The 23,539-nt window shown below is 41.2% G+C and overlaps 1 protein-coding gene and 1 long non-coding RNA gene across 9 annotated transcripts in view; one reads left to right on the plus strand and one right to left on the minus strand.

The window, feature by feature from the left end:
* Positions 1-111: 111 nt before the first annotated feature.
* LOC310904575 lies at positions 112-23,535 on the plus strand. Its single transcript, XR_014588449.1, has 3 exons — positions 112-344; positions 15,061-15,133; positions 22,522-23,535. It is a non-coding gene; the product is annotated as an uncharacterized lncRNA (long non-coding RNA).
* The window catches only part of MME (membrane metalloendopeptidase), a 41,946-nt gene continuing 22,927 nt past the window's right edge, over positions 4,521-23,539 (minus strand). For 6 of the 8 annotated variants that reach the window (XM_083849541.1, XM_083849542.1, XM_083849543.1 and 3 more), the window contains 10 exons: positions 22,492-22,590; positions 21,373-21,453; positions 20,321-20,424; positions 17,056-17,114; positions 14,293-14,412; positions 13,822-13,955; positions 11,518-11,583; positions 8,192-8,287; positions 7,932-8,008; positions 4,521-5,946 (listed from right to left, as the gene is read on the minus strand). In XM_083849541.1, coding sequence (XP_083705667.1) covers positions 5,847-5,946; positions 7,932-8,008; positions 8,192-8,287; positions 11,518-11,583; positions 13,822-13,955; positions 14,293-14,412; positions 17,056-17,114; positions 20,321-20,424; positions 21,373-21,453; positions 22,492-22,590 — 936 coding nt within the window. In that variant the 3' untranslated portion in view covers positions 4,521-5,846. Of the gene's footprint in view, positions 5,947-7,923; positions 8,009-8,191; positions 8,288-11,517; positions 11,584-13,821; positions 13,956-14,292; positions 14,413-17,055; positions 17,115-20,320; positions 20,425-21,372; positions 21,454-22,491; positions 22,591-23,539 lie in introns of all 8 variants that reach the window. The other 2 variants (XM_083849545.1, XM_083849546.1) reach the window with 1 other exon arrangement.

Raw genomic sequence — 23,539 nt, forward strand, 5'->3', positions numbered from 1 at the left:
TGCTACTTTCAACGTGAAGAAATACATCATTTTAATACTGTTGCAGCGTTAGAAGTCTGTAGCAGAGAAGAGAGGTGAGCTGCAGACCATGAACACAAGGTATGTGATGACAGCCAGCCATGCTGTTGGGCTCTGTGGTCGGTCTTGCTCTAATGTTCACGTGAACGTGTCGCACTTTAATGATCTCCACCTCACTGTGGACTAGCAGAAAGGACTGAAGCCTTCAGTCATACGTTTAGTGCTTTAATTTTGCATGTTTTTAAAGCCTCCTAGATGTTTCCTGCATCGCTAAGAGGAGGAAGAGGCACGAGAGAACCTTTTCTTTAGTTTGATCCCAAGGACAGGTGGGCTGATTTTCTGAATTTCCCAGCTCTTGTGCTTTGGTGTCAGCATGCTCCTGTGTAGTACCAAGGCAGTTCGGACTCTCACCTCTCAAACAAGAGCAGTTGCTGGGAGGGTCACAGGTCTTCAGGTGAGGCAGGCTGTACCATGCAAATGCTAGGAGGCATTGCATGACATACCAAAGCGTAGCGCAGTCATCTGAAGGTATGATAGTGTTGTCCAAATCAGCCTTGGTGCAATACTCAATGCCTTTCCTTAGAAAGTTGGCTTTATGTAACTCATCAATGAATATCAAACTTAAAACAGCTGCTGCTAGCTAAGGGACCTCAAGCTGTTCAGAATCATGCAGGAGTTAACTTCTTGTGAGGCCTGGGGATGTATTTTTAGTCTTATTATGGGGAAAATTTCATGGAATCTGTTGTAATGAAACAGAAATGTGTACGTCCTTCAAAAAGAAAACATCAGGCATGTTTAAGGTTGGGAGGTCTGTTCTGTAGCATAGCGTGCCTAAAATTGTAGGTCAGATTCAAAGTGGCATCCTGTTTATCTTGTACAAGGGGGTTGCCTTTTTTTGATTATTATAATTGGGAGTTAATTATATTTACCTGCTATGTAATGTGCCTTGAGACTGTCCAGTGACCTGCTCATTTAAAATCAGAAGTGATCAGATAATCTGAACTACTATATTTTCACAGATAGCTCAGTTTTGAGCCAGAAGATTTTTATACTAAAATATTTCTGTTCTTTCTGTTCTGTCTTGGTGATTCTAACAAGATGTACATTTAAGGAAATGTGGAAAAAACCTTAATGACCCCTTGATGAGATTGGGTAAGAAACTTCTGTGACTCTTGCTCAGGCACTCTGAATTAATTCTGAGAAGAGGAGGAAGGCACATTAATCAGACATCCTGTCTCCATCTGTGGTCACTGTCTGTTATCCTTTAGGGAGGTGGGGGAAAAAATAAATGTGTTTGGCATTGGTGCAACCACAACCATGAAAATCCCTTTGCAACTCCAGCAGCTATTAGCTGAAGCACTGAAGTGTGACATTTAGTTTTGGGAATTGTAACACCGAGCTATCTTGCCCCTTTGACATCAGCTCATTTCACAGGCAGTCCTATTTCCTCAGCTGTCCTGAGGGGATAAACCGTGCAGGCTCCTGGAGAGCTGCAGAGTCCAAACCTCTGCGGCCGCTGCTTCCACGTGACACCACCCGTTCTAACCGACCCGTACACCTACCGTATAAGCTCTCTAAGAGGCCAGTCTGAGCACACATTATCTCATCTTAGGGACCAATGCCTCATTTTCTAAGACCGAGACAGTCTTGCTACTAGCTCTGGCTGTCCAAACTCTAGACAACTGGGAGGCCCTTGGAGACACAGAGAAGTAGGTGCCCAAGTAGGTCAACTTTTTGGTGGTTTTCCCCGAGAACCTAGTGCTGAGAAGTGAAGTGACGGCCTTTACGCTAAATTCCAACCTGTCTTTTCTCATGAGCTCGTTCTTCCCTTTGCGAGCGGACAAAGCAAACAGCGAGGCTCTTACCGGAGCAGCTCGTCTTTTCCTGAGTCTGGAGCAGAATGAACACGTGTTTATGTACCAGGCACTGATGAAAATACACAGTTCTGAAAGGTCCAGATGTCCCGAGCAGCTTTTTCAGGTGTCTAACAACATCAGGCATCAAATGTTTTAAATTTAAAAGTACAGAGCTAAAACATAAACAGTTTTAGCTTTAGCTGATGTTTGAGAGCAGAACGATCTCATTTGGAAAAGACAAATAAATACATATTCTCTTCAGATTGTTAGGTAGTTCCCAGTATCTATGTTTGCTTTTTATTATTATTTTTATTTATGTTTTCCCCCTACGATTTTATCCATAAGATGGTGAATTGAAATCACTGCTCAAAGGGCAATGATAGGGCAAAACAAAGCTTTATGTAGGGTGGCTCGCATATTGTTGAGCTGAGTGCTGTTCAGTGGAAAAGGAGCTCCTGCCACTCTTGTAGACTAATGAAAAGAGGATTATTCTGAGAAAATATGCACCCTACACACTGCTTAAAGCACACTGACCACTATGTAAGGTGGCCTTTTGCATCCGTCTCCAGTGCAACCCACTCATGCGCCTTTTCATTACAAAACCATACAATGCACCGCTGAAGCTTCCCACACTAGCAGGGGTGGATTGGGAAATATGTTCTCTAGGGTTTTTTTAATTCCCCTAAAGCACAAGCATCCTGTTCCACTTGAGAGAAAAAAAAACTAATTTATTATTATTTCCCAAATACACTTTGGATTTCTACCAAAATTAAGGTACTGCTGTTGTTGCATGGCAATAGCTTCAGTGTGTCCATCACCGTGCCACGGGATGTTTGTGTTATGACACTGGGCAGGACGTTGGTTATCGGTATAATGCCATTGAGGTCCGAAGAGCTGTTTGGCGTCACCTGAGCTCCAGTTCTCTGTAAGCAGAGGTGACGGCCTTTTCCAACCCCCTCCTTTTCATTATTTCAGCACCTCTCGGCAGCAGGTTGCCCTTGGCTTCAGCATGCGTGGCCCTCCCTGGGCAGAGGAAGCGAAGCTGCTTGATGGGGAATCACTGCATCTGTGCTCCTTGGCTGAATTATTTAGTGATGGTTACGGGTGGTGTGTGTTTGGTACCTGCTTCGTTAATGCGTTGGTAATGAGCTGACTAATGCCAGCATTTGCGTTGTATGTATTAGCCGAAGTTTCATCAGGCTGCCGCAGCGGGAAGTTACATTAACCGAAACAGTCCAAAGACATCTTTATAACCTGAGAGACTAACTGTAAGCTTCTGCAGAAGCTGGCAACAATCCTATACGTTCCTTGTTGTTTTTGAAGCCTTTGGGTGATGGTTTCCATGCCATGTCTATAAATACTTCCCTGACATTAACATTCTACAAAGCCTCACTGGCACTAATTAGTTTGCAAGCTGTGATGAAAGTTATATTCTGATTGTCACTGCTTGCTTAATGTCAGACAGCTTGCATCTAAATTGTTAGTGCTACGTTTCTCTTATGAAGACCTGAATTTCGCTTTTGCATGTGTGAGGAAATCGTGTCACTGGGTAGAGTTTGGCTTCTAATACACGCCTGGTACATTTTATTTTCCTGTTAAATGCCGCTATGTGGTTTTGCTGCACTTGGCTGCTGTGCCAGGTGACTTTAGGCTACGAACCGGAGAAGATTGGATTGATGAGAAGTGGTGGGTGATCTGCCCGGCCCCAGGACTGCTGTCGGCAGGCGCTGAGGGTGGGGGCTGTACTGCAGAGGCACGATCACTCTCGTTTTCCCCTGGTCCCGCAGTGTAGTTGTGTCCTGCCAGGGCTTGTTTCGGTCGCTATCCGCACAGTTCTCGTTCAGCTGCTTTAGCCAGGGGCAGAGCCGAGCCTTCATTTATTTCCCCACCTATTCCAGTGGGGGAACAAGGAGCCAGCAGCCTCACCCATTCCTGCGTGCCTGAGCCTGCGGCTACCAGAGCCCACAGCTGTATAGAGGAAGGAAGGGGGGGTCTCAGGTGGTGTTTCTGGAAGTGATTTAGGTGCGTGAGCATGTGTACCTAGTGATGAAATGGGGGCTTCAGGGAAAGTGTCCTGTCACGCATGAGTGTAAAAGCTGGGTCCAATGACATGCCTAAAGCCGGCTGTTAAATGTGTCTAGGAAAAGAGCTGCTCTTGCTCTGGCCGGAGCTTTGCTGGGTGTTTTCCGTAAGGGTAGCTTTATTTCTTACTGCGACGGTGAAAGAGGTGACTGTGCTTGTGGTATGTACCTAGCATATATGAATTCCCTGCTCCCTGAGCAGGAGCTAGCATGAAACAAGATGTAACTATTTTTATGTGTATAAGTTCAGAAATGAAAAAAAACCTTCACTGGATACTCTGCCTGTGGACCTGAGTTTGTGAAAGATTGAATTTCATTTGAACGCCATCAGGTTAATGTCTCTTGTAAGAGAAAGTTTATTGCATTCGGTTTTGGTGTGATTTCGTTGGCTACTAAATAACCTATTAACATCTGGTTTTGAAACTTGAACAAAGTGATTTCAATTCTCCTTGTCAGCTTTTATAGATGTTGAGGGTGCAGTGCTCAGGGGCAGGTACAGAAGTTCACTTACAGGGACAATATGGTTTTTGTGTTTCTATACTTCCTATAAGGAATACGCATTGCATTTGGCTCATAGTTTCAGTTTATTATCAAAATGTTTTTATCAGATGACAAACCCCAAAAGCTAAAAGGAACATAGGTTTTCAAATGTACCTATTGTAGCAGTCATCTGAGGTATCTGCTACTTATTTTTGGAAATCTGTTTGCTTTGGTATACAAAGCAGTAAGTTCCTTTGCAATCTGCATGAGGATGTCCAACACGTATCACTGCAGATTTAAAGCCTATTGCCTTCTTATTTAAAGCTTCATTCTTACAAGCAGCTTCACTGATGTGAGGACTGACACTGACCAGAACATGTACAAATTACGTGCAGGATCAAAACCCTAAACACTGAGAAAGTCAGCCTGAAAACTGTACGTGATGGTACACTTGCTGGTGTACTCCATGGAAGAGCTCTGTTTTGTAGACTCTATCTTATTGCCTAATACCATGCTTTAATCAAATTTCCCAGTCCTATGCAGATGCTGATAAAATATATTACAATACTTCAAGTCAAAAGTGTAGCTCAGATTTAAATATAAAAACTATGGTTTGTACATTGCTAGAAACTTTTAAAAAGACCAACTTTAGAGAAAACAAGAAAAAGCTTAGAAAACCGTGAAAGGGTCTTAGATTGCAATCTTACAGATTACATGTTCAAAAATTAATAAATTACCTACAATTTCAGTTTGGCTGGAAAGTACTAGATAAACTGTTGTAAATAGTGAGTTCAAATAATACACACTGGCGTAATTAGTGAGAAATTAATTACAGCAGGTCTTTGGACTCCTCTTGTATAAATGGTTTCAAGTAGAAATGAAAGCATTTGGTAGAACAGATTTATCGTAACAGCAGAGGGTACAAAGTCTGACACAGGATACCAACTGTTGTCTCATTATCATGTTATGATGTCTCAAACCATGTGTTACTTAATATTTTCTTCCTCTGCCTGATCACAACTATGCATTCACCAACCAGTGGGAGATAATGCATCGTACTTTGACATTTCAAAAAAAAAAAAAACAAAACTGCCAGCGACCCATGGGCAACAGGATTAACTATGAGTGAAATGTTACTGTACACTGCCAAGTGATTTAGATTCTGCAGGGTTCAGTGGTAGGAAAAGCAGCTGATTAGCTAGAACAGCTAACTGCTGCACTGGTATTAGTCCTTCATTGGAGAAATAGATTGATTTGATGTGTGATTGTTTTGTGTTTGCCTGTTTACTAAGAATTACGGTGACTTTGTAGAATGTTTCCCTCAGTTTTCTTCCCTCCTCCCCTTCTAAAAAGTAGTTCAAAATTTCTCTTCTTCTAGAAAGCTTCTTGAGATGCAAGGCTTGCAGCTCCATTACCAAACTCGGCATTTTTTAGCAGGATCCATGTAGTTTTTCGTGGTACATGAAAAAGCTTCGGAAAACTCCGGAGAGTTTTGCAATGATCCTATGACCCTTTAAAACAAAACAAGAACATTTTGGCATTTTTAATTCCCTTTGTTTAAAAGCAAAAACAAAACAAACAAGCAAACCAAAGATCCACATTTCATAACGCTTTTCCCCCATCACTCCAAAAAACTGTGGGAAATGAACGTACTTCTCAGCTCTGACAGTTGGTTCCCTTTCACCTGAAGTGGTGGCTGTGTCTTCTCCCTCCAGTTTTGTATTCCCTTTTGCAACCCCCAGAAATACAGGACCAGACCTTCCTCATTATGGGCTCTCACAAGACTTCCATTTATTTCTATACCAACAGCTTTACTGCCTGTTTTTCCCTGAGATTTTGTTCCATAGCTATCTTTTGTTGATAAGTTTCCCGCTAAAGGGAAAACAAGACCTCGAGGTGGAGGAATTAGGTATAATTTTTCAGTGAATATTCATTTACATTTTTACACCAACCAGATTTTAAGTAATATCATATTGCTTCTCTGGGCGTTTTCACAAATGTTCCAGTGAAGGAGTTTCCTGGAAAAAAGACTCATAAAAACAGCAGATCTCAAGTGAGTATGAGGACGTAGCAGCTGAAGTGGTTTTTGTATCTGTAATTGTGAACATGTGTGAATGTAACTGAGGGGAGTTGCTCATTCCTTCAGGAATGGAAACACAGCGTGCACATGCCCGTGCTAGAAAACAGCTTCAGCTGTAAATGTCAAACATAAATACTGATGCACATTGATTGTGGACCAGGAATTATTTGAAGGACTGCTTCTGTGAGTAACTTCTGATTATTCTGTGAATAATCATAATGATTACGTTCAAGAGAACCAGGAAGTGTCCAGAGAAGTTGAGGTGAAGTTCGGCAGGTGACATCTGCAACGATTTGACTGGCTCCACGAGATCAAATGTGAAAATATTTCCCAGCTGGTCTCAGCAGCAGTGCAGGAGGTAACTTTCTATTTTTTAGCCATTTTTCTGGGCTATGTATTTCAGTGATCTAGCAGGGCTTCTCTGTTCTGTGGCCAAGAACCGCTGAAGTGCGAGTTCGCCAGAAACAGAACAAGAAGGATTTCGGGTCTATTTGCATATGTTACAAACAAAAAGCATACTGAAATGCTTTCTATTTCAGATTTCTTAGGTAGGCCTCATCCTGAAAATTGCCTCATGTTCTAAAAACGTTAGTATGGTTCCTCATTAATATTTGTGTAATTGGGTATATACTTTATCGCCTTTCATACTGATGTAAAGCAGCACAATACATGATGTAATGTGCCTAGAATATACACAAAGACAACTACGTGAAGATGCTGATCTGGTGAACTTCAGGGGACCCATGGTTCGTAGAAATTAGGTATGGAAGGAGGAGGCAAAGTTCTGCAGAACCGCCGTAGAGCCTCCTTAGTGCCGTGGCTGAACTCAGCTGACTGCAGGAGTTCTGCACAAACTGCCTCTGGGAGAGGTCTGTGTATGGTATAAAACCCACCCACAGTGAAATGCCAGTCAAGGAGCAACTGGAGGAACAGTCACTGCTTTCACCAAATATTTAAGCGTGTGGGATAAATGAGATAGTTCTTTGGGGAAAAGCCATTGAAAGAAAGATGCTGGAATTAATGCTCTGAATCGTATCAAGCAAAATCAGCTATTGTGCATGTGAGCCCCAGAGGTGATTCGAAGCTAACAGCTATACCACTAAAGAACAGGTTGCTCTGACTTAAATGAAAAGATCCTCGTCTGGTCCTAATAATTCACACTGAACAGCCAAGTTTATGGTATGTCCCTCTTGCTTATTGTCCCAGCACATACAGGTTTGTAAGTATTCTTCCACCGAAACCTCACTTCTGTTACTCTTGCAAGAGAAAACAAATGGTGATTTTGTGTAGCTTTCTATATGCCTAAATCAACCCTGGTAAATGAAACCTAGCATTTTGTGCTGGATTTTATAATTCAGTAGCTAAAAGCTGTGTTGCACCTAGGGAATTACACTGAGGATTGTTATACATGCTGACCTGAATTTGCCTGGGCTGTGCACGTCAGTTTTGATGGAGTTCACAGCATATTCTGGTCTGTATGTTCCACACCATACCTACACATGTGACAAAGAAAAGAATTTGTTAGCAATAAGATCGTTCAGGATGAGTCCTGCTGTCATTTCACTATGATATCTTGATTCTTGAGATTAAATTTCATTTTAGAACATATCAAAAAGTGCATTCTTTGTTTTTAAAAAAGGATACAGTAAGCATCAGACAAAGACAGTATGAAATACCTGTGCGAAATTCAGAAAAAACAGCTGCTGATGGTTCATGTCAAGACCAGGAAGAAGTTTCTCTTTCCCATTCTTTTTCACATAATTTTCATAGGCCTGTAAAATGAATTGTGTAGCAATGTTACAACTTCTAATCCATACAGTCAAAATGAAATGATGACAAGGAGGAACATCACAGAGTCTTTGACATAATTTATCATGAACTACCTTGGCCATCCATCTTATCACAGGCCACCTTTAAGCATAAAAACCAGGACCATTTCTTAGTAGTGCAGTGCCAGTGGTCTGACTGAACCGAGGCAGGTTTCTCAATGAGCAGGCTCTTAGACTACTGGTCAGGTCTCCTGCTGCCTGACTTATGTTGGAATAAATGGTAAAAGAAACAACCTTAAATAAAGCAATTTATGGGGGGGGGGATGTGAGGGGTAGGGAGAAGGCTAATGGAGTAATTTCAGCAAGGCGGGTACACCCAGATAACCACATTTTTGCATAACTATGCATCTTTTTATAGGGGAAGAAATTAAGAATGCAAAGGAGGACTTTTCTGAAATGCGGTAGCTACAGAATACTATTCAGCAAACTTTATAATAATTAATGTATCAAATTCCGTTGAACTGTTACGTATTTTCCTAGCAAACCCTTTCACAGGGTTAGTGAGTAACAGAGTATGTTCTGTAATGGAAATGGCTGTGAGGCTCTCTTGCATCAGCTTAGGGGTAGATGCAGTGAGGCACCAGCACGCCCTGTGCCAAGCCAGCCTCCGACCCGTCAGCGTTTGGGAGCTGCCTGTGCAAAGAGCCACCTGCAGCAGCTCCCTCTCCTGCGGGTTCTGTGGTCAGGCATTACTGTTGCTTCCCTCAATACGTATATTGCATGGTAAGATTAAAAAAAAGGCATGGTGCTGAGCTGCTTTCTAAGGCACAGTCCCAAACTGAGCCCAGCTGAAATGTCTCTCTAGATCCAGGGACTCCCAGGATGGGGATCCCCAGCCCGGTGCCTTTGCCGGGTGTCCCTGCCTGCCTCTGGCACAAATGATCTCCAAGACAATGAAGGTGTGGTCAGAGGATTCATTCCTCCTCCTCTAACTCATCTTTCCCTCCTACCCTTGTTCTTTCTCTTATGAGTTATTCTTGTTCCTTCTCTTCTCTAATGAGTTAAAAGTGTGGTAAAATGCTTCAAAAGTAGAAGGAAAAAAACAACAACAATCTCTGACTTTACGGAATGCGTGTGTCCTGTTCACAGTTTGCTTTCCTCTCAAATGTTTATCAAAGAAATATCATGTTATTTTGCCAATTATTGGGTTAGCATCTAAAATAATACACCTACAGTAAGATAGGCTTTCCTGTATACAATGCAGAGCTCCAGGATCCAGTTTTACTAGCATAAAACTGATTCTGCAGGGAGAAGATCAGTTTTATCAATTATTAAATGTTGTATTGTATATTTTTAATTTTTAGCTAATTTTAATTTTTTAATGGACTAGAAATAAACGTATTTTTTTCTAACAGTTGGAGAAGACTTTAAAACTTTCCATAGTAATAAAAGCTGCTTTCATGTTTCTCATGAAGACCACATGTCAGACAGTAAATTGTTAGCATGTTATTACTTATAGAAAGATGCTGGCAAACTGGAGAAATGTTCTGACTGAAGACAGTGCCAAACTACAGCAAGGGTAAAGCCAATTGCACAAGTGCAAATTGAAGAATGAGTGGTTAACAGGTCTAGTGACAAGGCTCCTGTAATTGTAGTCAATCATGAGCTGAACAAGAGCCAACGGTGCCATGATACTGCAAAAAAGGCAAATATCATACTGGGATGTATAAACAGGAATGTCTTATACAAGTCACATGAAGTGATCCTTCCCCTGTACTTGGCACTGGCCAGGTCTCAGCTGGAGCACTCTGTCCAGTTTTGGGCACTGCACTTAAAGAAAGATGTGGACCAACTGGAGAGAGTCCAGAAGAAAGCAGCAAGAATGAGCAGAGGTCTAGCAAACATGACCTATGAGGAAAGATTGAAAGAACGGGGTTTGTTTAGTCTAAAGAGGAGAAGTCTGGGCCTTCAAGTATGTAACAGTCCTCAAGTATGTAAAAGGTTGCAGAAAAGGAAGGAATAGATGGCTCTGCGTTCCCAGTGTTGAAAGCAGAGATGCGATGGCGCTCACACTACAGCGTGCAGGTGGCAGATCTTCCCTTACTGCAGGTTTGGCTCTTGGGAAGGTTGGTTGTGCCTGCTGGGAGGGGGGACTGGGTGGGCTCTCAAGGTTCCTTCTTGTCCTTTTTTCTACTACTCATATAATGTCGTAATAAGTATGGATAGCCAATTCTACTTTTTAAAATAGTTCTGACTTTCTACTTTTTCTCTGCCTACGCCCATTCCTTTCAGAAGGAGAATGGCCTTTCATGGGTCTGTACTGCTCTGCCTTTTTGTTTGGTTGGTTTTTTAATGCATAAATGTTCTGACAATTCAAGATAAGACTGATGCAGTATGCCATACAGATGCCTCTTTTAGTCTTCCAAGTCATTCTTTAAACTCTCCTTTATGATTGTATTTATGTATTTACCCTCAGACGTTTATATTTCTAGTGGTGTAAGTGTTGCTGACGGCCTTGTTTGCAGAAGCTGTGATGTGTGAGTTGGCCCATGCATCCCAGCAGGCGCTTCATGAGGAATAATAGCGGTCTCATTGTCAAGTATGGGGTATTTTGCTACAGAACAAGGTGTTCTGGGAAGGAGTGGAAGGACCACGTTATGATGGCCTGCACTGTCAGATTTGTAAGTAACAAGAAAATGGCCAGGAAAGGAAAGGAAAACCAAAATGCTTACAAGTCCCCCATGGAGGGCTTATCGCAAGGAGTCCAGATGTCACTGACATCTTTGGATACCTGTTTAGGGGACACTAGTCACTTGTAGGAGATGACATTTTGAACAAGGAGTAGTGTTCCATGTAGGCAGAGACTGTTTATGGACAGAGCTTAGAAAGAAATCATTCTAGCCCTCCTTCCTGGCGTGAAAAGGCTGGTGAAGGCAGACAGAGCTGCTCAGTATCATCAGTTTAGTTAGGTGATGGTCCAAGTGTGACACTGATTCATTAAACGTTTTTGTTCTACAAGTCCCTATTCACAGAAGTATAAAAAAAAATTTTGAAAAAGATACAGAGTGTGCTAGCAGTAACTAATACCTATCCTGAAACAATTAATAGGATGAAATACAACAGCTTGGTCCTGTCCCTAACACAAAAATAATGTTTCTTCTTCAAAGACTCTGAAATTCATTTTCGTAATATATGATGGTTTTAGCTAAAATAGAAAAATGGATACTTCTTACCTTATATGCTTGTCTAACACCTCCGTTATCAGCAATGTTTTCTCCTAGGGTGTTGATTCCACTCAGCTGTAAAACAAAAAACGAAAAGTATGGTTTTCTGAAAGAACCTATCCAGGACCTCTAAACTTTGCCAAACTTTGTGCTTTATTCACTTTTAGAGGGGAGAATTCCCTTAGAATGTGAAGCTTTAGCAGAAGATTATGACACTGTCTCTGAAAGTTATCTGCCTCCCTAGTCTCAAAATCCATGCAGATACTCTTGTTTTCCCTAATTCTCTTCTCCCCCATCCAGGTAGCTCTCTAGGATCGCATATCTCTGTTACTCAGATTTTCTGATGCTTAGTCATTTGTTCGTCCATTCTTCCTTTTTTTACCCCATGTCTTTACCCATCATCTTCTTACCACAGTTCCAGCTAGAAGTGGGCAGAATCTGTCCTAAGTTAAATGCAAACTCCAGATAGTTGAAATTATCGGTTAACAGACATCAGCAAATCTGCTAGGAAGTCGTTAAGTATTTTCCTGTATATTAGGCCAGTTAGGTAGCTCTTTGGTAGCAAGATGCATAGAAGATAACTATTTAGCTAATACAGTACTTGTAAAGCAGTGAAGTATCACTAAAGATGATGAATCTTTGGTAATAGAGAAACTATAATTTTATTTTTAAGTGATTATACTTTTGACCTTTATCCTGGACTTTTGGCTACAATATTCAAAGCTACAAAACTTAGAATCATCATTAGATTGAATATGATGTGTGAAAAACGGCAGATAAATTTGCCAAAAAAAAACCTCTTTTATTTTTAATGGCTTCTCTGTCAGTCCCAGCAGTTTTAAAAAGAGATTTAGGAAATCCTCAGGGCAAGAAGCTTTTTCTTTTCCCTGTTCTGTAAGAGGAATATATTGCCAGCCTCTAAAAAGGCCACCCAGTGGTAGTCAGAGAAGCACCTTCTTGCAAGCATTTTCTTGTTGGCCACCTAACTGTAGGAGGTCCCACCCAAGAACTTTGTTCCTTACAGAAATAGGTGGTGGCACTGTGCAGCGCCCTGCGTGGTTCTCCAGTGAAGTCCAAAATAAACAAGGTGGGCGCTGAAGGTAACTGCTCTGCCACCATGCGATGCAGGTGAGCGCCACAGAGGTGGACTGCTTCCCTTTCTCACTGTGCGGCGGTGACCCAGCAGCTGCCCTGGGACTTCCCTCTGGAAGGTGCAGAAGCATGAACCGAGAACTGTCCTGGCGCACCGTGTGCCTCTGCTGACAGAATAAAGCACCTCACCCAGAAACGATGGCTGAAAGCTGCTAGCTGTAGATTTGAAGAACACGCAGTGCCAACCTGCATCAGTTACAGCCCTGTGGCGCTAGGGTGGGAGTGCCGTGAAGGTAATTAAGCTGTTTCTAGATGATTTAAACTGGCTTACGTGTTAGAGGTAATGTGGGTGCATTAGCAGGGCATTTGGTCATCCTCAAAATGACATGGTATGAAGTGCTGTGCTATGGAGACAGACCTGGCTGTTTCCTGTGGTGGTTTTGCAGCTTGCATTCAATAGGAACAGGACGGGTTTCCTGTTCGGCAAGAGGAGTGCCCAAATCACTCTTACCTGTTCCTTTGAGTTAATGTTCGTCTTGCTGGGACACAAAACAGACCCGATCCTGCACACTGTTCTCATGAAATTAGGGCTTCCAGACACAGCCATTACACTGTATGCCTAAAACGCCTAATAGTTTTAGCCCTGCAGAATGCTATAAATGCAGTTACATTTAGACTGGCTGCCTCTCCTAAGTCTGCATTTCATCTTTTCCTCGTAGCCCTACTGTACTCGGTTCTCCTCGGACCTTATTGCTTTCTAGTCCACATGTTTATCTTCAGGAAAGAGCAAGAAACTTGTGAGAGAGAGAAAGCAGCAGGGAGGATTTGCTTTCACGGGAGTATATATTATTTGCACACCAAGCTTTAGAGAAATGAGGATCAAACCTGTAAGGCGTTTGTTTGTTTGTTTGTTTTCCCTCATAAAGAATAGCCTTTGAGGGTCTAAAAAGGCTTCTAGGGCAACTACTCCTAGGACTGTCACTCCTTTGGAACATAAGTCCTGCCTCTTTCAGCACAATTGGTGTATGTGTGGAGTTTTTACCATTATCTTTAACAAGCTCTTACTGTTTTCCCTCTTTTCTTTTTGTGGTGTAGGGGGTGACAGTGTTGGCCATATGCCAAGAGACCATTTATGTGAAAAGGGTTTGCACAATTAGGACATAAGATTTTGTGTTCCCTCATTACAAACAACATTGGTAGTTACAAACAAATGCAACGTACCTGCTGTCCCCCTGCAAGGTCCCACGAAAAGTTTCCATACTGGTACACCATACACTGGGATAACTCCTTAAAATTGCGCGCTGATTCTTCAGTCCACCAGTCTATGAGGTCTCCATTCTCATTAAAATTTCTGCCTGTAATAATATTTTAGCAGAATTACGTATACAGGAAAATAAGTTTTTTGATGCACTCAGACGGGTAGCAAGTAATTACAATCACACGGGCAATAAGTAAATAAATATCTGTAATGAGGAAGTCATACATATGATGCTCTTAATTTTCCTTTTTTCTAAACCAACTGTATTCCAGCTAAGGAGTAAAACAAACTAATCCAGATTGAATTAGAAGGTTGGATTAAGGCTCTCTTAGGAAGTCTGGCGTAGTTCTGACCTGTGATTGATGCTGGATTGATCATGTGTGTAAAACTTTCCATGTGCTCTAAGTTTTGTAACTAGAAACTCAGTAACTTACCATTGTCATCAAACCCATGTGTGATTTCATGACCGATGACCATGCCTATGCCACCATAATTCAGAGATTTGGGCTGAGATGCACTGAAGAAAGGGGGCTGTAAAATGCCAGCAGGAAAGACTGCAAAAAAAGCCAACATGATTAAGGTACTGCCTCATTATGCCGTGTGTACAGTGTGAACAGACCGTTTTAGCAGGCTTCAAACAAAGTCGTGCTGTTCCCTCAGATTTACCAGCAACAGTAATTGTATTTACATGTGGTAATGGCTGTAGGGAAGTAGAAACAGATCAGCAGGACCATTCCCCTTCCTCCCCAAGCTTAGGGTAAAGCAAAAGAGTTCTTTAGACGCTTGCATAATCATGATCAGATTTACTTTAAGCATTTGTTACTGCTTTGCTTTGCAAAGGAGCAGCTGTACTTTTCCAGTTTACAGCATTTAGAGCTCTCAGACTCTTGTAGCATTATTAAATAGACCTTGCAACACCATGGAAGATGGGAGGGTGTTCCCCTAGAATGAATAAATTATTTGATCATAGCCCCCACCAGAAATCAATCTCAGAGGAATTTGTTCTTCCTTTGAAAATATCAGTAACTCCCACTAGAATAATAATAATAATAAAAGGCCATGAGAGCAGTGAAAGAATTGGAACAAGGAGCTTCTTTTCACCCACTTCTATTTTTTTACACTTTTAAGAAACAGCTTAGTAAAAATAAATAATCTTGCAATTGTGATATTTTTATAAATGAAGATTTGTTCTTGTGTTTCAGTGTAAATCCCGGTATGGTTCTAGGCATTTCTTACAAGAGAAGAAAGAACCATGAGAAAATTGAAAAATAACAGGTTAGAAAAGAAACCATTTCTGCTGCCCTGTGTAAACTGCTGCCTGCTGTCATGGTAATTCTGTGTCATTGTTACTTTGGCATGTAATTAAAGAGCGGAATGTTTCAATGTTCGTTATTATCAGAAAATGCTGATAGTAAAGACAAGAGTGTAAAGGCCACACTGTGCAATGGGCTACTTCGTTGACTGGCAAAACAGAGCAATATCTGGAGTACAGCATCAGAAGGCTAGTCTTTTTTGTGAAGATTACTGCTAGCAAGACATTTCCTCAGAATGATAGGCATCGGTCCTGCTGGCTCGAAACACAGCTGTAACTTCTTTGGAGCTCAGTGTGTCCTTTGCTTGAAAAGCCAGGAACATCTTCCCTTCCTGGAGGCAGGCAGTTCCCCAGGACTTTCAGTTCAGAATAATTAACACCCTGTCACCTCATCCATTTTCAGAATAAAATGTCAGAATTTAAAGTTTTTTTTAACTCTGTCCTTCTGAAAACAAGTTATTCCCCATCTTTTGCTACATAGCACAGTGGATAGGTCTTCTTCGTCTAGCGGGATAGATTTCAAGCGGAGATGTAGAAAGGAAAGGAAAAGGAAGTGCAGCTTACATGGGAGCTTTGAGAACATCCAAGGAAGGAAAAACACATGGATTATTTCCCTCAGAATCCATGCAGCCAATGACAAGAACATGCTGCTTTTCTTCCTGGATGTGTTTGCAGACGGTAAGGCCTTGGCCAGGAGTGCCCGTGTTGCACGGTATCCCCCAGGCAGGCGGAAGCATTGCTTAGCTGAACCAGCTCCCCTTCACACACCTGCCTGCAGGCCAGGGGTAGCCGGTACCCAAAGGAACGGACGGGGGGCTGCCTTACTAGTGGCAGCCCAGCCGATTTGTTTGGGGTTGGGTGGCTTCCTTAGGACCAGTGCTGCCGATGGAACAGCAGGAATCACAGCCGTATTGGAATGCAGTAACAGAGCTCTAAACTTCCTACACATCCTGCAAAAACCTCCTTTTTAGAGGTTATTTTTTAAAGAATAGAATTACTAATCTGATTTGGACATCATTCTAAAGATCAGACTGCTTTAATTATCTGGACATGCCATAGCTGAAAGATGAAGTAAGAATTTATGGCTCAGATTAATTGCCATCACCTTCAGTCTTCCAAATCAGGATTTGTTTTCTACAGATTATTGAGCAAAACAATTTCTAACAAGGCCTTCTGGGCAGATTTTTATGCTTAATATTCAGTAATATGTTCAAAATGCTCACTTAGCTTTACCACTACCAAAATGACTGTACTGTCTTGCCGTCCCTAGTACTAGTAGGGAGCTCTTCTATGCTGTGATTCATAACTAGATCCTTAAGGTAGCTGGTGAGAGATTTTCTGAGGAAAGTTTGTCTTTTGGGAAGTGCTGATTTCATTAAGCCTCAAATGTTTTGTTCCAGCTGCCACAATTATTTTTCCTTAGAGAAAGTGGTGACAGAGCCCTGTAGGATTGCTGTCTGCCTGGGACGTAAGCAGCTCTGAACAACGAGCGTGCGTTCCAGGGGTACGCTGCTGGTTCCATGCTCAGGACGGCTCACGTGAGGCTGCATTCCTGGACTCTGTCTTCCTAGCAGTGGATCTTACAGCTGTATATGGGAAAGTGCAGGAGATAAGGACACAGAAGCTGAGAATAAGCTGTTTGCTGTACTAACGCTTTCACGTCTGAATCTCAAGCTTCTGTCCTTGTTCTGCAAGTGATTCAAAACATGGGGAGACGAAAAACTCTATGGCCACCGATCTCAAGCGGTGAAACCTCTGAGTTTGCTCTACTGAGACCCTTCTACAACCCCCATTTCACTTATATTTTTAAAATACATGCATATATATGTATGTATATAACTTGGCCGTTAAAAATGTATCCAGGTAGTAAGCTGGTAAACCTTACCTATCTGGTTCCTACTTGCAGAATAAAAAGCATTGACAACAGCAGCTCCACTTATCCACCTAGGAACAACAGACGAATAGAAGTTAGAATTTCAGTTCTCAGTGGCAGAGTTAGCGACTACAGATACAAACCTAGAAATGGAAATCACAGAATCTCAGAATAATCGAGGTTTGAAGGCAGGTTTGGAGACTGATGAATCCAGTGCCCCTCCTCACAGCCTGGTCAACTGGAGAAAGTTGCTCAGGATCAGCGTAGAACCATAGCGTGGTTTGGGTTGGGAGGGACCTTAAAGCCCACCTAATTCCACCCCTCTGCCACGGGCAGGGACACCTCCCATCAGCCCAGGTTGCTCAAGGCCCCATCCAACCTGGCCTTGAACACCCCCAGGGATGGGGCACCCTCACCTTCTCTGGGCAGCCTGTTCCAGGGCCTCACCAGCCTTATTGTTAAAAAAAAAAGTTTTTTCTTAGATATAGGTGGAATTTGTTGTATAGCAGTTTGTACCCGTTGTCTTTTGTTCTGTCACCAAACGCTACTGAGGAGACTGCTCCATCTGCTTTACGCCTGCGCATCAGGTATCTCCACACACTGATAACACGCCCTGTCCCCCTGCTGCCATTTCTCCTTGCAGCTAAACGATCCCAGTGCTCTCAGCCTCTCGTTGTATTTCAGGTGCTCCGATCCCTCAACCATTTTAGTAGTCCTTCCCTTAGTTATCCAAACTGCTTAATGATGATACTTGGTTTGTGTTTTCATTTCTGCTCTTACTGCAGGACTGTACAGGCAAACGTTTCCATGAAAAAAAAACAACACACAAAAACAAAAAACCTATCAAGCAAACAAACAAAAAAAACCACTGAAACACAGAAATGAAGGTCATAATGATATCTAAACATTTGGGGATGATGTAAATTTTTTTTTCAAGACCATATTTTTGCATTGCTTATCATCATCATATATATATCCAGATATCTCAAGTACCACATTAGAAACTATTACAGTTTTCTCTTTATCACACTTCCTTAAGGAATGAAGTCACATGCAAAGATCATCATGAGATCTGTGGCAAGGCTTGACGCACAGTCCTACAGGTTAACTTCAGTAATAACTCCTTTCCTTGCTGAAGACTCTTCGCCTTACTTTCGGTCCGTCTCAAAACATAGGAAACAATGGGGGTCCAAGCTAAGAATAACAGTTCAATTTACAGAGCCAAGGAGCAGAACCAAGAAATACACAGGCTGATGGTTTTTGAATTCTTTTTAGGAGATCACTTTCTTTTCTCTCATTTCGTATGTTCTTACTGCTCATTGTGGATTAGCATGTGCAGCTGTATGTGCTTTATCGGGTTCTATGGGCTTCAGTTGTGCCTCATATTAGCACAGTTCTGGGAGGTAGTCATTGATCTGGGAACTGTTAGGACTAGAAAAGTAAAAATGAAGTCTCGCATCTCTGGTTTTGATCGAGGGCTGAGGGCTGTAGTGGCTTATAGGCTATGAGTTCCTAGGGTGATTTGTAATAAACAGGTTTTTCCCTTTACATAAGCAGTTAAGCCTGACCCTGGCAGTTTTATTATACTTAATAAATAGTGTTTGACAGTACACTGAAAAGTTTTTCGTAGGAGACTTTGGACTAACAGAGTGAAGTTGTAAATGATTTATTTGGTAACTGTATTGCATAACCAATCATAAGCAATGAACTGTACCCCAACAGTGGCTATTACTCAATGAACTCAAAATTAACTTGCAGAATAAATGATACCTATCAGGAGATGATCACTCGTGGCTGATATTAAAAACCTCAACTATAAGGTTGATGATCACTTCCAGGTTTACTTAAGGTAATTTTTGAATGCAATTAGAGTTGGTAGTTATGGTAGTTACTCCTAACTAATATACTCTTATGGGAACAAAACAGGACTTGTGCTAAATTAAGGAGAAGTAATTCAACAAGCGAAGTTCAAACAAAGCTTGAAGTTAAAATAAAACAAAAGTGAGATAGCTGTTAGGTGGAACATATATTTACAGTTAATGATATGTAAATGCTGAAGAGAAAAAGCAATATTTGGAACTATTTATCTAAATAATGACTATATTTCTGAAAAAACTCTGACAGTATTTGGAAATTTCATAATGGCCGTTCCAGAGGTGTGAAGTATATGTCATCTTCTGAAAAGGTAAAAGTTTGAAGATGCGAGATGATTTCTTTTGTTTTGTTTTTCTTAAAAAAAAAAAAAGTCTGGAACAGCACTATGAAAATGATAAAGTAATTAAAAACAGAAAGACAGAATCATATAATAATTCAGCTAAGTACCTTTAGAAGTCATATGGTCTCATGTGAAAGTAATTAGATCAGGTTGCTTATAGGCTTGTCCATTCAAGACTGGAGTATATCCAAGGACGGAGATCAAACAGCCTCTCTGGGTCTTGTTTCACCACCCCATAAGGTGAAAAGTTTTTCCTAATATCTAGTCAGAATTTTTCATATTCTAATTTGTGTCTGTTCCCACTCGTCCTATCACTGTGCATCTCCAAGAAGAGTCAAGCTTCTCTATATCCCCTCCCGCTAGGTAGTTGAAGACAACAGTAAAACCCCTCCTTTGTCTTCTCAAGACTGAGCAAAACCAGTTCTCTTATCCTCTCCTCTACACAAATCCATCTCTGCAGCCCATATTCAAATGACCAGTCCTGCAAAGTTCGCATAGCCTATGGTGACCACAGTCTTCTTTCTGATTTCGCTTAATTAATTTTTTAATGGGTCAGAGCTGGGACAGGACGAGTAGCCAGCACAGCTAGGGAATGTTCTGTGTCAGTCTTTTAGTACATCTACATCAGTACTTTAATTCAGAGCATGAGAACATTTCTGAAGTAAATTCCTGCTCATCTTCATTTAATCGTGCCTTGTTTGGCATTGCACAGCAGCCTCTGAGCAACAGAAATAAAACACATGGGGATGAAATTCATCTTTCGGATGAACTTAATTGAAAAGCTGCTCTCCAGGAGTCCACTTAATCCGCTCCAGGAGCTGAGAGGCCAGACTAGACCTACTCCAGAATACTTAACCTTCCACACCATCCCCCAAGTTTCATTGCCCTTCTTGATAATGTAGGTTCAGCCTTTGAGAAGATAGCAGTGCCCTCCTACTGGCTCTCTTAATGGGGGAAAAATTGCAGGTAGGTCATTAAAGCATTGATGATTACCCTCCAACCAAGTACTTCCTCCTGTGGAGACTGGGTGTAAACCTATATATGGTATTTTAAAGTACTTACTCCTCTTTGTCCACCTTTTCTCTGAGCTTTTTCAGTCTTTTCTTCTGGGTAAATACTAGATTTTGAATAATGTTTTCAAAGTATTCTTCTTCTTTGAAGTTCAACTAAAAAGAAAGAGGAGAAAATACTTAGCGGCCGTGTTAGTGATTTGCAGTTAAAGACAGATAGAGCTGGAAAATCTAGTCTTCAGCATTATAATCTAAACAATGCATTTCTAAGAGTACTTTTTATCTAGGGTTAAAGCATGGTTCACAGTTCTCTGCCATATCACTGAGCTGATACTGTAGCTGGATGTATGTTATTGGCTGTATAATCTTTACCAGAGATCTTTATTCCCTCTTTATATGTTTAGAATTAAGTTGAGCATTTGTTGGTTTTGACCCTAATTTATGGGAGTTGCCAGCCTAATAAACTGCAATTCTACCTTGGAAAGAATACATAAACAAGGTTTAAACTGTGTTTTAAAAGCATACTCTAATTATATGTCTGTATTTTTCAAAATTAAAATTTTACCTTCTAAGGTAAATTCTACCTGAACATACATGAATGTTGATACGCTAATGGAGTTATTCTTAAAATGATCCTGCATCATAAAAGAATACCGAGGACACATTTGCAGTGAGAAAGCTCAGGTGCAGTTTAAATTATACAGGTTGTCCACATCGTACTTCAGGGACTGATTCCCATTCATGGCTAGGCAGGTGCAGTTACTAAGTGAAGTGTACCCACATCCACGTCAACCAGTGTTAAATCAATCTGTGGCAGATTTAGATATACTTGACTGAACACCATTGTCTCTATGTTTTATTCTAGCATAATTCCTCTAGAATTTATACATCCCCTTGAAATACCATCAAATACACATCACCATCGGTTCTGGATCAGCTGCACCACACTGAACTTTAATACATTCTTACTTACTCCTTTGCAACTCAAGACAAGATTGAGTTATTCTGTGCAGATGCATATAATTTGGCTTGGCTAAGAAGACAAAAACACAATTTCTCTCTTAAGACCTTTTTCTAATTATGCTGCCTATTGTGGATACTTACCTCCTGGTACTCACTATTCAGCTTATTGTCATCAGTCATGATCTCATCTGGATAACCGATCCTCTCTCTAATTGCTGTTGCCTAGGGAAAAGATAATTTGATATCCATAGCAATCAATCAGGAATTAGGTAATAAGTGTAGTGTGGAAGCAACTGTAGAAAATCCAGAACTTCAATTATATATAGTTTTTGTACACTTCTTTAATCACTGAAATCACTGTGAGGTTTATGGTTAATTATAACAGTGGAAAATTCCAGAAAATATATTGGCCCTTCTTTTATAAGTAAACTTAGAGAAACGTGCACAAGACAAACAAACATACTCCAGCTATGTTTTTGAGTTGAAAGTCTGGTTTAAAAAATAGTAGATATCCCAAAATATTTCTCATACTTTACAACATTTAAAATTGAAATAAAATTCACGACTGGAAGTTTTTTAACTTCTGTATGTTATAGGGAATCACATTTACAAATTTTCAGAACCTCAGCTTCAGTCTGTATCCAAATTTCTTAACTAGCTCCCACATCTACATTGGAGTGAAATACTTTCAAATTTTGGCAGTTTGAACTCCTGAACCAAGTCTTTTAACTCAAACTTTACTCAGTTTCATTTGATAGTTAAATATTGATTTATGCTTGATGACAATGCCAGACTCAATTAAAAAAAAAAAAGAAAGAAAAAAATGATTATAGCAGCTACTACTTCTACCCTTAAAAGAGAGCTCACTGAAGGTGTCCAGTCTATGATTTGACTTTTTGTTCTCATCCTATTGCACGTAATAGCTGGTCAAATCACCATAAATCATTCCTTCCCAATTTCAGTATTATTTTCTTGTAGACATTGATTATCGATCCGCTTAATCACTGATTTGCCTGAAAGGTCTTAATCTCTTGTATGGATGTTTTCTATTTTGTGTGCTTATCTCCAGAGAAGCCCCTTCGCATGTAATTAATTTGAATCTGATATAGAAATCTATAAGCGGCTGTGCCTGTATGAACACGTGTTTTTATATATATGTAACATAGTGATAGATGTTACTGCTTCTTTTTTTTCAGGAGACCTAACAAATGGTATGCTCATCTTTACAGAAATACACAGTATTTCCAATATTTAACTTACTTTTTGCTCTGCTTTCTTCTTGGTTTCTAGATCCATCCATGTGAGTTCATCTAAGGTTTTTATAAAAACATCACGTATATCTGCAATCATTTCTTCAACCTTGGAAGAAAACATTAGTATGTTACCTATCCACATAAAATGATCAAGTTACTTTTCAGCAGCGGTAGTTTGTTTATTACAGTCTTGTTTTTCCTGCAGTAGCTGCTTAAGCGTGTGCCGTTTGTGGACCACACTCAAAATCTGGAGGTCGAGTTAAGGAGTGCTTTTGGCCTGTCCTATGGGAGGAAAGGGAATGGGCACGAGCTCACAATACAATACAAACTATTCGGGTAACAAAAAATCTGTCAGATATCCATCTGTGGGATGTTACGCGTCTGATGAAATTGTTTTATATGTGCCGACCACAAAGAAATGGTATATCTTAAGCTTGGATTACAGTCGGAGTGACAGGAAGGAACTAAGTCCTTTCAGGTTAATTTTCAGCAATGCTGTGTGTGACTGAACACAAACAGAAAGAACCGATAACCGACTGTCCCTGTGCCCCGTGTTGGCAGGATGTGAACTAGCATCAGTCGCAAAGAAGCAGCAGGGACTGTCGGTTCTAGGAAGCGCTGTTCCTTGCGTGTGCTTTTCGGCTGACGCGTGGCCCCTCACTACTGCGGCTGTGGCGGTGCTTTAGGCTCCAGGCCGGCTCCTAGGACACGTGGAGCAGGCAGATGTCTCCCTCCCTCCAAGTGCGCACACGTACCCAAGTTGCATTTCACATTACTTCCCAGTGTGGCCGTTTGCACTGAAGACAGGCCAGCTCAAAGGTAGCGCTGCAGAAGTGCGCAGTGCAAAGGAGTGGCTCTCAGAGCCCAGGCATTCTTGTTACTCCCCAGCGGTGCAGCGACCGAGAAGCAAACCTGAAGGTTAGGGTTTTCAGAAAGTGCACCTGCTCTACGGAAAAGTTGAACTGAAAGTGTAATCCAAGCTTTTAAAAGAACCGCATGTTAAGTGACACTTAGGTGACATTTGGATGGCACATGGGTTAAGTTTGCTAAATCCT

The sequence above is a fragment of the Anser anser genome (assembly GCF_964211835.1).
Source record: "Anser anser genome assembly, chromosome: 9".
In the NCBI taxonomy this organism is placed as follows: domain Eukaryota; kingdom Metazoa; phylum Chordata; class Aves; order Anseriformes; family Anatidae; genus Anser; species Anser anser.